Source organism: Peromyscus maniculatus, chromosome 4 (assembly GCF_049852395.1).
Source record: "Peromyscus maniculatus bairdii isolate BWxNUB_F1_BW_parent chromosome 4, HU_Pman_BW_mat_3.1, whole genome shotgun sequence".
In the NCBI taxonomy this organism is placed as follows: Eukaryota; Metazoa; Chordata; class Mammalia; order Rodentia; family Cricetidae; genus Peromyscus; species Peromyscus maniculatus.
In genome coordinates this window covers 157227808-157243387 of record NC_134855.1, presented here as the reverse complement: position 1 = coordinate 157243387, position 15580 = coordinate 157227808, and the positions used below count along the sequence as shown (strand labels likewise).

General features: G+C 48.6%; 1 protein-coding gene across 1 annotated transcript in view; it reads left to right on the top strand.

Moving 5' to 3' along the window:
• Nucleotides 1-3296, top strand: part of Taf4 (TATA-box binding protein associated factor 4) — a 74413-nt gene extending 71117 nt beyond the window's left edge. The window contains exon 15 of the mRNA XM_006976041.3: nucleotides 1859-3296. Coding sequence (XP_006976103.2) covers nucleotides 1859-2026 — 168 coding nt within the window. The 3' untranslated portion in view covers nucleotides 2027-3296. The remainder of the gene's footprint in view (nucleotides 1-1858) is intronic.
• Nucleotides 3297-15580: the final 12284 nt, after the last annotated feature.

Sequence of the window (15580 nt, the reverse complement as noted above, 5' to 3'; positions counted from 1 at the left end):
GAGAATTTGTGTTGTATAGTCACCTGACTGCTGACCCCTCAGGTTGGTTGGGTCCAGCAGTGACAGCTATACCACCAGGCTGGAGGCCCATGTTGGATGTGATGACATGAAGCTGTCTGAGCCTCATCAGTGTCAACACTTGGTCGTCAGCAAGCCTGGGGCACCGATTTGATCCTGTTTGTCTCCGTTTCTAACTTTTAGCACTTCTTAAGTATTGTACCTGAGATGAGTGCTCCCTCATCCCAGCCCTGGTGTTGGCTTTTGAACCTGAAAGTAGAGGCGTGAAGGAGAGCATGGACACTGGCCACTGATACATCCTGCTGCCCAGGCAGGGTCTCTGTGGGCCTGGGTACAACACCATCAGTGCCTGAGTTTCTCTCTTGGGTCTGTAGTCAAGGTGATTTGGATCAGGTATAGCAAATGCAACAAGAATGGACCTCACATCCGGAAATGGGGAGGCATTTTGGATTTCACCGTACTCCCGGGCTGCAGGACCTGTGGACTCGGCCGATCTCTGTGGCCTCCTTTCACTGCTCCTGCTGTAGACCCTTCTTCTTCGTGGGCCTTCTTCCCAGAACTGGCATGTAGCTCCTGTCCAGATCACCAAGACCCCCCTTTGAAGGAAGCTCATGTGGCTCAAATTGCAGCCCGAGGTAGCTGTGGGGAGATGGATGGTTTTCTTCATTCCTACTAACTGCTCGTTTTTGCTGTGGCTCTTTAAGAGGCCCCACTGATCTCATGATGAAACACTACTCGGGGCCTGTCACTGGCAACAAAATCCAAGGAGATTGTCACCCAAAAGGATGTGGATACCAAGATGATGGTGGAGGCTGGGGCCAAAGATGGACAGTGGTGGCTTCCTGGCTTCTGAGGAAAAGTACACTATCTTCAGTTGGACTGTCATATGCATGAAGAAACTGTGGCCAGATCATGCGGGCACACTTTCACCTAGCCTGCCTGCCAGCTTCCTGTGACTGCCACCTACTGGCATCCGGGCCTCTGTGGCCACATGGGTAGAATGTGATACTTCAGTTTCTTAAGCTTCGACCATGGAAGCACAGTAAAGACGCCACTGCAGCATGTATACTTGAATATGCATGAGCAGTTTAACCAGCAGGACACAAACCTGGTTCTCTGCTGAACAGAAGAGGAGAGCTGCCCATTGGGATCTTGTGGTTTGAGCCCGGCAGGGGTCAGATGGAGGCAGTGATAAACGGATGTGATAAACTGCTGGATGCCACTGCTTAGTATCCAAAAGCCAGCCATAGTACACTCATATTTCTGAGCAGGAAGGAACTGGGGTCGGCTTGCTGGATAGCTGGTGGCCCAGGGACTGAGTGTCTGCAACAGGGCCCAGCCAGGGGAGCAGGGACCCCCTTCCCTTGGCCATGGATCACCGACATGACCACTGAGCAGTCGGCCTCTCCAGCTGACCAGCAGCCTGCCCAGCCCAAGAATTCAGGCCTGGTGCCTCTGTCAGCCAAGCAGGGATGGCACGGTCCCGGGTGTGGCATCAGGTGTGAGCTTTGGTTCCTCACCTGAGCCTCTTGGGCCTCAGAGCCTCTGGATGGGGGAGCTACTGCTTTTGTCTTCCCTCCCATCCAGGGCCAGTGCTCTGGGGGCGCTGGAGGGCGGTACCCTGAGTATGCTATAGAGTGGGAATGGGGGCCTCTGCCCTAGCTAGGGACTGAAACAGCAGCTCAGCTCTAGCCCTAGGACCATGGGAAGGGCTCTGCCATGCCTGTTTCCTTCAGAACCAGGGTCCTTGGGGTACTTAGGGGATACTTGAATTTTGTCCCCCTCCCCCTAGATGTTCGCCAGCCACTAATGCACCTGTCTTCTTCTTTCTAATCACCAGGGCTCAGGCCCAGGCGCAGCGGTCCCAGGCGGCTCCGGCGTGGGAACCCCCAGACAGTTCACACGGCAAAGAATCACGCGGGTCAACCTCAGGGACCTCATATTTTGTTTAGAAAATGAGCGTGAGACAAGCCATTCACTGTTGCTCTACAAAGCATTCCTTAAGTAACAGGATGAGCCGGTGTTTCTGATGGGATGCCTGCGGACTTTTTTATATATTTGCAGATTACGCCTTTTTGTAACAAGCAAACGGGATATTGTTTAAAAACAGCCACCTCTTTACAATGGAGCAGTTTTATACTCCTGTTTCTAAATCAGCTCTTCAGTGCGGCAGAAACCATGTCTGCAGCAGAGAGAATACAAAGGCCTGTGGATGCTCTTACAGGACAGCTGACCCGAGCTCATCCTCGACTGAGTGGCCTTCTTGCCAAACAAGCCATATTTAAAGACTGATGGAAGGAAGCGCTTAGCAAATAATTAGCAGTTGCTCATCCTGTGTGCGTTTTGGTTCAGTTCACTCTGACTCACCCACTAGGTGTACGTCTACAGCCGATGACCTCATTTCACTGACTTTACTGTTGTTGTAGCAGTCAGTTGGCGAAGCAAACTGATTTTTAGACTATTTATCACCCCACGCCCACCCTGTCCCTTACCTCCCTTCTACATGAAATTCCCCAGGAACACAACCTCCAAGCAGGGTGGTATTTCTGCTAGTGGAGGCCGGGGCGCAGCACCTGTACAGATACATTTTATTTGCTGCAGTTTGGAAGCTGTAAAGTGGAAGGAAATGAGAACCTCTTCAGCATAAATACATTTTACTTGCACTGTGTTTTTAGCTCAGAGTGAAAACTTAGATGAAATAAATCAGAGTTGAGAAAAATCAACAACAGACTGTTTCTCAGTGTGGATCAAGGGTTGGAAATGGTTGGTGTATTTTGTCAGTAATTGTACATAATTTTTGGCACATAACATAAAATGGCTATGTAAACTATAATTATTTTGCTAAGAGACTGTATGCAAGCTGTGGCCAACCTTACAGGCGTCCAGAGCAAAGCCCCTTCTTTGTACCTATTTTTTTATTACAAATATACTAATTGGTTCTTTATATTTTCAGAGGTTATTGTATTAAATTGTCTATTGATAGTACTTTTATGACTGTAAATACTTTGGCTTTCTCCGTGTGGATTCTCATGTTAGACTTTAATTCGCACGTGTGAACTGAACGCTGATCAGTATTTTTTACCAACACCTGAGAACTGTTACACCTTTCATTTTATCTTTTAGGAAATCCCTGTCTTTCCATTTTTTCATGTAAATTTTGCACAGTTACTTGTTCATATGTAAATATTTTACTTTCAAAAATGAAGTTTTTAATTGCTATTGTTTTATATAGGATTGAAAGAAAATTAACTCCTTTATTAAAAACAAATTTATCTGTATTTGTTGTGCCTGTTTTTCCAGTTTCTGAGTCTCTGATAATGCTACCAAGACTCCTCTCTGGTCCTACTGAACCAGGGCTTAACTGTGAGGACAGCCCCTTCTGGAGGTAGGGCCAGTCCTCTGTCCTGTCGACCAGAGGATACCAGAAGAGCTGTGCTTTTTACATTCCAGGCCTTATCCTGTAGACCATCTGGGGTGGGGGTCGGGGTGTATGATAGATGGATACCCTAGTAAGCCTGGCGGCAGGTGGCCAGATGGCCTCCCCTGGTATAAACAGTGAAGAGGGATGGAGTGTCTGTCACTCTTGTTTGTTTGGGGTGGTCACAGTGAACCATGCCTCTTAGCCACCTGAGTTAGTGTAACTGGAGCTGGTCCCCAGGTTGAGCCTCCTGGTATTAAGTCACATTCCCCCACCCCACCCCTGGGCAGGTAGGTAGGTTTACCTGAACACTCCACCTTCATTGACATCACTGATGCCCTGATCTCCTACAGCTGTGGTGATGAAGGCCACAGACCAGGGGCCGTGGACAAATATTCTCAGGTCCTGGTTGGATCTGGAGGCCTGAGGTCCAGGTGGTAAGGGTTTGGCTTCCACGTTTTCTGTGGTAGCCCTGGGCATGCAGCAGCAGCACCTCTCTCTGCCTTCCCTTTTGAGCAGCTCCTGGCATGAGTCTGTTGTGCTTTCTGTCAGCACACCAGTGTAGTTAGCTTGATTGCCAAATACAGGCACATCTGAGGCCCTGGGGTTGGAGGCTCCCATAACCTTTGGGAGGGGACACAGGTCAACACACACAGAGCCTACAATGTTGAACAGTGTGAAAAATGGACCTGAAGTTTGAGGGCATAGGCAAGATACTGTGGAGGGCAGGGAATTTGTGTGGTAAGGTTCCTGTGGCCTCACTGCTCTTGTTTCTTGGCTTCCTGGCCAGCAATCGACTACGTACAGGATGCTGACTTCCTGTGAGTGGAGTTGACTTTGTTTTTACTTTCTTGCTTTTCCTCCTGTGTCCAGCCTCCAGGGCAGCCACACTGAATACTTAGGTCTGTGCCCAGGCGAGATGATCCTGCAGTGGTGGTATTGCCACCAGGCTATTCCACAGTTGGGTTCATGAGCACACTTGATTCTTACCCTAGTAGCATGAGAGGAGTCATCCCCAGTCCCTTTATTTGCTCGTCAAGGGTTAGAAAGCAATGTGATATGTGCCTCTTGTTAAGTTAGGGACACAGGAACTTCTGTTCTCTACTCCCACTCTAGGGGCATGAGACAAGAAAATGTAGACCAAATTTGGAGAGGGAGAAGGTCCAAAGTAAGAGTTGAAGGTGACATGGTTGGGTCAGGGAAAACGCAAGCACCTTGTGGATGGATGTGTGACTGGGGCAGTTTGTGAATTCAGTGTCACATTCAAGGCCTGCAGCCAAGCTGTAATTCTGCTCACCAGGGGAAAATGGACAAATGGTTTGAAAACTTGGGAGCATGCTGTTAACAGTGGCACCCGATCAGAGTGTGTCTAGAATGCATTTAATGAAGGCCATGTAAGATTGAATTAGTTTCCTGTCGCTCTGACAGGGCCTCTGATAGACATAATGAGGGAGAAAGGGTTTATCCTGGCATCAAAGGTACAGCCCATCACGGCAGGAGCCCAAGGTGGCACAGTGTGAAGTCGAGATGGTCACGAGCTTCCACAATGAGGAAGCAGAGAGTGGATGCATGCTGCTTCTCCACTTAACAGTCCAGGATGGACTGGATCCACCTATGGGATCCATGGAATGGATGCCACCCACTGTAGGGTCCCAATGAAATCAAGGTTGTCACCCACAGGCATGCCCAGGGCCTGTCTCCCAGGTAATTATCGAGTTGTCAGGTTGATAACACTATCACAAGATCTTCAGGCCAGATTTGAGATCTATCCAAACCCCTAGGTCAGCAGTTCTTAATATGAGAGTCGCGATCCCCTACAGGGGACTGCATATGGGATATTTACATTACGAGTCATAGCTAACAAAATAACAGTTCATGAAGTAGCAACAAAGTGATTTTAGAGTCGGGACCATATTAAAAGGTCCCAGCATTGGGAAGGTTGGGTTTTTACAGCACTGCAGTCTGGATTCAGAAATTCATGTGGAGACGAGGGTTTAGAACAGCCGAGAAGACCTTATTCAGAAATTCATGTGGAGACGAGGGTTTAGAACAGCCGAGAAGACCCGCTCTCCTGCCGCTTCCGGGAAGACTTGTGGTGCTGGGGTGGCTGTGTTCAGTGATAGGGATGGGGACCGGTCAGCAGCAGACCTTGAGATGATGGTCACTAGACCTCTGCCCACTGCAGGTTATGTGGCTTACAGGACATTTGCTAATTAGCTGCATGCTGCTTTCTTGAAGGGAAGAGTACGCAGACTTTCTTAGTCTGGCCTGTCTGTGGCGCCTACTGATCTGTAATCAACTATTCAAACAGTGAAAACAGGAGACAGTGGTGCCCATTATTTCTGAAAAGTGAGATGTTACTTCATGTCTTAAGATTGCTGTATCACTGAGACAGGTTAAAAATAAAGTGGTACATAATTCCTTTTTAGAATGTGTTTTTAAAGGATATCCTCGTGAAAATAAGAAGGCAAACCACAGATTTGGAAGAAATGTGTACCTGACAAAAGAGTAAGATCCTGCAGCTTGGGGAAGACAAGGTGACTCTGGGTAAACGTGTTTGCCACAACACCTGCTGACCTGAGTTCCGTCCCTGAGAGCCACGTGGTGGAATGAGAGAACTAATGACACACACACACACACATACACATACATACACACACATACATAATACATACATAAACACACACACACACACACACAGAGAGAGAGAGAGAGAGAGGAGCCTACCTTAACCTGATCTAGAAACCCCGTCCATAGACATGCCCAAAGGCTCGTTTTCTAGGTTTGCCTAGATCATCCTGTAAAGTTGACAAGATTAACCATTACTTCCATCCCCACCCCCACTGGGGTACAGAGCCCAGAGCTCAGAAGTCATTGGAACCTTTTGTACTTGATAAAGCTCAGAGGCTCCCAAAGGGATCAAGATGTTCAGGTAACTGAAGTGTCCTTTAGTAACACCAAAGGACATGTACAGGGACACAGAGATATCCAATACCTAAGGAAGGTAGAAGTCACAATGTCTGGTTACCAGCCCAAATTCCCAGGTACTCAAGGAAGCAGAAACAGCAGCAGTGAGGAGAAAAAAATCAGGTAGTTGAAACAGACCTAGAAATGGGACAGGTATAGTGGTCCATGAAGAAATCTAGTCACGGAGACTGTTCAGTGTCAGAGAAGTGGAGAGAAGGCTGGGTACAGGTAGAGACAGGCAAATGTTTCTACAGAACCTCCCCAGCTGAGAACCAAGGTGTGTGGAAGGAGCCACCTCACATGTGATGCTGTGGAAGACAGGTGGGAGCAGACAAAGCCACAAAAATCACATGACACACAGCACCCTGCTGGACTAAAGCAGGCTATGTGGGGACAACTCCAGGTGGAGGTTGGAAGTTCCCAGAAGAGGGGGAACAGAAGTGTGGATTACAGTGGAGGATACCTTTTTAGAAACTAAGTGTCTGTGGGTGTGTGTGTGGGGGGTATGTGGGTGTGTGTGGGGTGTGTGTGTGGGGACGGCACATGAGTGCAGCTGCCTGAGGAGACCAGAGGTTTTTGATTTCCCTAACGCTGGCAGTCCTGACCTGAGGGCTGGGAATGAGACTCTTAACTATTGAGCCATCTTTCCAGCTCCAAGAGGTTTTGTTTTGTTTTTCAAATTTGATGAAACCTAAACTCAATAAAATTTGAGCATATGAAATATGAAGGAAAAAGCAATATCAGGCACATAAAATTCAGTATAAAAAGGAAATATTTAGCTGGGCTTGTGGTGGCACACACTTTTAATCCCAGTACTTAGGAGGCAGAGGCAGGAGGATCTCTTAAGTTTGAGGCCAGCCTGGTCTACAAAGAGAGTTCCAGGACAGCCAGGGCTACACAGAGAAACCCTGTCTTAACAAAACCAAACCAAGGACATTTTTGTTGGAGTAATGTAAATGAGGACATGATGTCATACTTGAAGTATGCAAAGAAAAAATTCAGGTTTTTACCCAATAAAATGTCTTTTAAAAAAGAGAGTGAAAGGCTTTCAGGGTGCAAAATTGGAAGACTTCTCAGAGGGGCACCACATCGAATTTGCCGTCATCTCAGATATTGGAGAGTGCTGAGTGTCCTCCAGCAGGGCACAAAGGACTGGAGGGACGCACCAGCAGACCACTAAATAGCAGAGCATAAAGAAGGACACCAAAGACAAGATCTGAACAGGCAAGCTGCCAGAGACGTGCATGATGGCAACAAGCCCATGAAAAGATGCTTGGCCGTTGACCACTCAGGACTGCAGCAAAGTGATGTGCTTCGGAAGGTTGCTGCTGCACAGGATGGTTAAACGCTGGGAGGCAGCTCTCTGTGCGGGCATGAAGGGTGCCACCATTGTGGGACAGCATGGAGGTGTCCTGAGAAGCCTGGAGAAAGGTCTGTCCCAGCTGAGGCTGCCTGCCAATGGGTCCCTCCGATGTGGTGACTCACATCTGTAATCCCAATACACAGGAGACCAAGGCGGGACGATTTCTGTTAGTTGGAGGCCAGCCTGGAATATATAGCAATAGGCCAACCAGGGCTACAGAGAGAGCCTGTCTTAGAAAAAAATCCAGGGGGTTGTAGAGATGGCTCAGTGGTTAAAAACATTTGTTGCTCTTGCCACAGACTCTGGCTTGGTTCCCAGCCATCGTAGCTTAAAACACCATAACTCTAGTTCCAGGGAATCTGATGCCCTGCTACTGACCTCCATGGGCACCAGGCACCACATAGTACATATACTTACATACAGACAAACATTCATCCATATAAAATAAAAGAATCTTTAAAAAAAATCTAGTAAATAAAATAAAATCGGTGAATTTTTTTATAGGCATAGTCTATCTCAAATACAGCTGACTGGAAAAATGCAAAGCAAAGATGAGCCAATCTTGGGGCTGGAGAGATGGCTCAGCAGTTAAGAGCACTGGTTGCTCTTCCAGAAGACCTGGGTTCAATTCCCAGCAGTCACCAGCCAGCTCCCAACCATCTGTAACTCCAGTTCCAGGGGCTTCTTCTGGCCTCCCTGGGCACCAGGCAAGCATGTGGTACACTGACATGCAGGCAGGCAAGCTCCCATACACATAAAGTAAAATAAAAACAATAATATATAAAAAAAAAAAAAAAGAAGAAGAAGGAGCCAGTCTTGAGAAGAAGGCACCACAGTGACTGCTGGATCAGGGCAAGCCACAGCAGCTTCGGGGACACAGTTTGATGAGAAGTCATTGTCATGAGCTGCCCCCTGTGAGGGGCTGTGCCCCTCCCCGTGCGGTGAGGTTAGCCTTGAGTCCTGAACCTGTCTTGATCACCACACATATCTATGCTGCCTGTGGTAGGAAATGGGGACACAGAGACAGGCACTTGGCTGTGGAGAGGGTCTCAGAGGTAGGTGCTTCAGTGAGTTGCAGTTACAAGTGGCTCTCTGGACAAGAGAATGTGTACTAAGTTGACCTGTTTGTAGAACAGCCAGGTGTATATGCTGGGGACACCTTGAGAGACCTCTTGTCCTGTTACCTGGACAGAGCCTCTAATCATCCCAGGTTAGCTGACTCACAAGGCCCTTCAGGAGCCCCAGGCCCTGAACCTTCCCAGGCTCACAATATGCTAGGGGCTAAGGCTAGCACCTGCAGTCAGTTGAAGGCTATGGCTTCTATGGACCTGGAAGGCTGAAGTGGTAAATGAAGCCAGTATGGCTATGAGGTCTTGGGATGTGTGTGATACAAGCCTCTCCATCTGACAGTTTTATTTTGGTATGACTGGGCTAACCTGCCCAAGTGAGTCACTGGTTTATTGAGGTTATAGCCTACTGGTTCTGTGTGTGTCATGACCCTGCATGCCTCATTAACCATGAACTCAGATAGAGGGCCAGAGCTCAGGGCTACCTATGGCAAGGAGAGGGCTGCAGATGATGGATAGGTCCCACCCCATGGGACATTGACAGCTAGGGAAGCCTGGTGCATGGGAGTTGACACTGGACCGGTTGGCCATAGGTTTGCATTTGAGAAGCCAAGAGTGAGCCTGTGGCTCCAGAAGGGCAGACCAGGGTCCTTGGTATCGCTGCCTACCCAATTGATGCCTTAGGACTCTGAGGCTCCCTACCAAGGCAGGGATCCAGTCCTTAGCCTTGACTTGGATGCAGCTTGGTGACCTCTATCTGTGAGCATGAAGTCTCAGACCTAGACATACTGTGGGACGGGGCTGAGGCTATCTTTTTTGTGTCTGGGTCATCTTAGGAGAAGCAGGAGGCTGGGATCCTGCCTGCCAGACCAGAGAGAGAATGGGGAAAAGGATTTACTTCCTACCACTTCCAACCAAGTGACCCAAGCACTTCACGCCACTGGGCAGCTGGCCCAGAGCCAGTCAAGTCCTTCCCAGGACAGCAGAGTCCGAGTCCTGAGCGCGGGCAGCAGAGCGGAGAGGCAGGAGGCCCGGATGCCTCTTATTTCGGTTTAATGTCGACATGGGAGTCCTGAGTCCTCATGTTTTTGATCATTTTGTCTATTTCATGATTTGTGTAAATCATATCAACAAATTAATTTAAAAAATCCTGAAGGCTCAGGAGATGACTTAGTTGGTAGAGGAAGTGCTTGTTTGACACAAGGACCTGGCTTCGACCCTCAGCGCCTGTGTGAAGAGCACGGTGGTGTACACTTGGTTTTCTTTCCCAGACAGGGTTTCTGTGTAGTGTTGGAGCCTGTCCTGGAACTCACTCTGTAGACCAGGCTGGCCTGGAACTCACAGAGATCCACCTGCCTCTGCCTCCCGGGTGCTGGGATTAAAGGTGTGCGCCACCACGGCCAGGCAGCAGCAAACACTTTGTAAACCCGGTACTTTACCAACTCAGCCATCTCCCCAGCCCTGGGATTTTAAAATACCTTGTTTTAATATTTTAGTTATTACTCCGTGTGTGTGTGTGTGTGTGTGTGTGTGTGTGTGTGTGTGTGTGTGTGTGTGTGTGTGTGTGTGTATCATGACACCCATGTGGAGGTAAGAGGACACTTCTGTGGAATCCATTCTCTCCTTCTAAGTGGCTTCTAGGGACCAAACTCAGGCTTGAACAGCAAGATTTTTACCTGCTTAGTCATCTCGATGGCCATGTTTTTTAATTAATTAATTACTCTTTAAATGTTGATGATTTCAGCTGGCTGAAAAATGGTCCCTAAAGATGTCAAGTCTTGATCCCCAAGCCTGTGAATTGGATCTTGTTCAGAGACAAGAACTTTGCAGATGGAATCAGGTGAAGGAGCTCAGTGAGAGCATGTTGCAGGCCACAGGAATATGAAACAGGAATTCAGCTGAGTATAACAAAAGCTAATACCTGGAAGAAGCAGGGCTCTTCCAGAGGAAAAAGCCAAGCCTCAAGGAGTCTTGGTGATGTTAGCTTTTATATATATACACATTAGCTGGTTCCTGCAATGATCTTCTTATGGTGATGTTAGCTTTTATATATATACACATTAGCCGGTTCTTGCAATGATCTTCTTGTGGTGATGTTAGTTTTTATATATATACATTAGCCAGTTCCTACAATGATCTTCTTGTGAGCTATGTACGGCAGCTTTCCCAACTGATTCTTTCCTAAGAACTTCTAACTGTGGACTGATCATTCCTTGAGCACATACAACTAAGGTGTTTGGATACAGTCATGCAGGCAAGGCTTCCTGCTTCCAGGCTTTCTGCTTCTTCTTTTTAGCATTAGAATTCAGATGTCTGCCTTCTGCATTTATCTCCTTTAGCAAGCACACAAAGCCAGGGCCAGCTCTGGACAAAAGCACCCAAGGACCAGCGACAGACAGAAATAGCATTCCAGACCACCACCTGCTAGTTTCCTGAATTAAGGTAAGTTCCATAGGGAGACACTGCCTAGGCCAGGCTGGTGTTAGGTACATGGCATTGTTTCTTGTGCAAATTGAGCTCAGACCCCCCTTTCTTACGCAGCCTTAGTGGCAACCCCAGATTTCCCCTCCAACAATTAACTCAGGGCAAAAGGACTTTTCGATACCAGGTGCATTCAACCTATGAGGCAGGTTTCCTAGCCACTGAACAGACTTACCCCACCCGACCAGAAAGCGGCAGGGCCAGAGTGTGCTGATATTTTATTTGTGCTGAAATGTGATATTTATTTATATGTTAATAAATAAAGTTGCCTGGAGATCAGAGGTCAAATGGCCATAAAACATAAGTCAGGGGTGGTGGCACACGCCTTTCATCTGATCACATGGCAAGCAGAGTCTCTGTGTGGTCAAGGACACAGCCAAACGTGGTGACAGGAGCCTTTAATCCCAGTACCAACCATAGAGACCTGGAGGTCTGTATAGACAGGCAGTGATGAGGAAGTCATGTGGCTGGGCTTAGAGCCAGTGAGAAGGCAGAACAGGAAGGCAATAAAAATACGGGTTAGACGGGAAGAAGCTCTCTCTCTGGGGAAGCTACTGCTGGTGGTAAGCTAAAGCTAGTCGTGGCTATTGCTCTGATCTCTTTGGCTATTACCTCTGTATTTGGCTCTGTGTTTCTTATTTAATAAGACCATTTAGAAATTCGTCTATACCAGAGAGTATTGCTATATTTGTATGTGTTGAGACAGGTCACGGGAAGACAAAAGGAGGAACGAAGATGGAGAGGAATGAAGACCAAGATGAGGATGAGATGGAAAGAACTTAGAACTATGAGAGGACAGGAGGAGAAGGGACAGAGAGGAGCTAAGTATGAGGACAGAATTGAAGCTGTGTGGATAGAATTTTGTCTCAGAGGAATAAAGTGAATGGACTGAAGAGCTCGGTGGACTTAGATTCGTTCCCTCGGATTGTCCCTGCATCTTCCCCAGGACTCTGGGAACAGTCTCCTCAGGGCAGGAGCCTGAGGGGAATTCAATAAGGGCGTTCTGGACTGGCCACGGACAAGAGTTCTAATGAGAGAAGGAAGCTGAAGGAGCGGAGACTGTAAAGGTAACTCACAAGACAGAAGCAGAGGTGGAGCAGTATGCCAGTATGGAGTGAGCAGGGCCCTGGAGGGCCTGGGGTCAGATGCTGGCCTCAGTTATGATGCCTGGTCACAGCAACCCCACAGCACACAGAAGGGGTGGTGCTGGTGCTCATCCTTGGCAAGTGTTTCCATATCTGTGGCTCAGACAATGTGGCAGCCCCTTCCTCCTGGCCTTGGGTCATCAAGGAGACCTTCGTGTTGCTGGTCATGGTCACAGGGACTGGGACAGTGGAAGAAGGATCACAGATAGACTTTCAGGCCCGTGTTGGCCAGTGCTCATATCACCTTATCCTCAGCTGCTCTGCATACCTGGCCTCTCAGTTTCCATGGCAACAGTTCCAGAAAATTAAAAAGCAGCAAGAGCACAAGCCAGGGTAGTTTCCAGCTCCTGGGGTTACATGTCCATTTCCGTCCCCTTACATTACCCCAAGTTGTTCCCCAGGTCTGTCAAGACCTCTTCTCTGACATTTAGGTACATGCAAGGTGATGTCAGCATCCTCCTCTGGGTTGTCTCCCACTGAGTTAGTGCTCTGCCCTGCACTGCAAGTGGGTTCTTGACTCTAACAGCCAAGGCATAGCGAGGGATGGGCATGTGACCAGCAGGGACACCCCAGCCCGTGTGGGGGCATGCCCCCTGTGTTTATAGTATTTCACAGCTGTCTGTGGGGCTCCAGGGTGGTTACCAGGAGGCGGGTGTGGAGTGGCCTTGGCCATCCAGGAGTGTCCACACTGCCTCAGCCCTACCCAGTCTGCTAATGTACTTGCGCCATGATGGGATGGAAGATCTGAGTCTCCACCTCTGCTTTCCTTAGGGCAGGGAGAAGGCTGCAAGACCAGGTGCAGCTGCAGCAGTGGGGCTGTGACCATATGCTGAGGGGTGGGTGAGGGCCAGATGCTGTAAGTGCCACACTCTCGCAGTTGGGCCCCAGACACCTCCAAAGCGGCCAGGTTTAAGGGGCCATGTCTTAGTTAGGGTTTCTATTGCCGTGAAGAGACACCACAACCACAGCAAGTCTTATAAAGGAAAACATTTAGTTGGGTGGCTTACAGTTCTGAGGTTCAGTCTATTATTGTCATGGTGGGACATGGTGGCGTGCAGGCAGACATGGTGCAGGAGAGGTAGCTGAGAGTTCTACATCTTGCGCAGGCAACAGGAAGTGGACTGAGACACTGGGTGTGGCTTGAGCACATATGAGACCTCAAAGCCCTCCCCTCCATAGTGACTTGCTTTCTCCAACAAGGCCACACCCACTCCAGCAAAGCCACACCTCCTAATAGTGCCATTCCCCATGAGCTTATGGGGGCTAGTTACATTCAAATTACCACAGGCCATTTCTTCAAAGCTATTTCTGTGATTTTTTTTCCAGAAGTATGTGAGGACCGAGACAAAAGGATCATGAGGTTTGAAGGACTGATCTCTTTTTAAAAATATATTTTAAAAAAATTTAGCCAGGTGATGGTTTTATACACCTTTAATTCCAGAACTCAGGAGGCAGAGGCAGATGGATCTCTGAGTTTGAGACCAGCCTGACCTATGGAGTATGTTCCAAGACAGCCAGGGCTACACAGAGAAACCTTATCTTGAAACCACCCTCCCCAAAAATATGTGCATGGGTGTTTTTTCTGCATGTATGTCTGTGCACCACATGTGTGCAGTACTTGTGGAGACCAGAAGGGGGTGTCAGATCCCTTGGACCTAGAGTTACAGATGTTTGTGAGCCACCATGTGGGCACTGGGGCTTGAACCCTGGTCCTTTGCAAGAGCAACATGTGCCTTTAACTGCTGAGCCATCTCCCCAGCCCCCAACACCGTTAACCTTTGACCCATCTCTCCAGCTCCTCAAAGAGTGATCTTTAAAAATCTCAATTTGTAATGCTCAATATATAGAGTGGAAATTTTGTTCAACGGGGACTCCAGAAGGTCTTCCCATAGAGGATTCTGTGTGACTCAAGCCCACATAGATGTCTTGGGCATAGCTGGGCCCTGCAAGGAAGGGCTGTTCAGATGGAGGTCCTGGTGCCTCCCTCTGCTCCTCTCAGCCATGAGAATATCTCAAATAGTGCCTGACGGCCTGTGATAGGCTGAGGAGGGCAGAATGTGTGTATATGTGTGTGTACATGTGCACGTCAGTGAGTGTGCAGTTTCTGAGGTGGCTGGACCAGGCCACATATGCTGCAGCTGAGTCTGTCCATGGCTGCCTCTGAGGTCAATACCAGTTAGGTGGCCTGTGTCCAGGGCAGTTCTGTGGAGTGGTGGCTCTGAGTCTCCCACATCCATAGCAGAAGAGGACAGAGACTTCTGTCTGAGGAAGAGATCTAAGAGCCTTTGGGCTTCCAGAAAAAGGCCTAAGCTGGACTTTATAGATCATTTTGCCAGACCCTGCCTCTAGGCCAACATGTCCTCTGCCTTGGAGCTGGGATCCCCAGCTCAATCTCCATCCTGTGGCTGCACCTCTGGAGGCTGGTTGCAGGAGTGTGCCCCCCTTGTTCTTCCCAGCTAGAGCAGTTGCCTAGCTGTAAATGTCATTAGCTGCTCAGCACCCTCAAAATGAACACATGGCTAATTGTTCCTGCAATTATCAGTTGCACCGTAATTAACTGTGTGAGTGATTTTTTTGTTTTGTTGTTGTTATGCATGTCATTGTGAATGCAAACTTGTATCCAAGCAAAGGTTGTGTGTGGTCAGAAGTGACCTTTTTCCTGAGATGGAGGAAGGTGTTGCCTGTTGGGTGTCCAGGTCTGAGCTCTCTGCCCTAGGAACCTAGAATGAGCCATTTTTTCGAGGAAGGGTATGTCTTCAGGGAGAGACTGGTCTGGGGGCTTGAGTTTGAGGTGTCATTTCCCAGTAGCTGGCCCTGGGGGGGCAGATTTCTCAGACTCGCTGAGCTCTCTCCCCAGCCAGGGCCTAGCCTCTGTGGGTTCATGTGGCAAGGTACAGTCGTGAGGCTATGATAGTGTGAGCTGCTGCAGGGAGAGAACACGTGACTGGGTGCTGTGGATATCGCTCTATATAAATAAAACACTGGCCTGTGACCAGGCGGGAAGTATAGGCGGGACAAGGAGAGAGGAGAATTGAGTGAACAGGAAGAAGGAGGGGGAGACACTGCAGCCACCGCCAGGATAAGCAGCATGTAAAGACGCCGGTAAGCCACCAGCCACGTG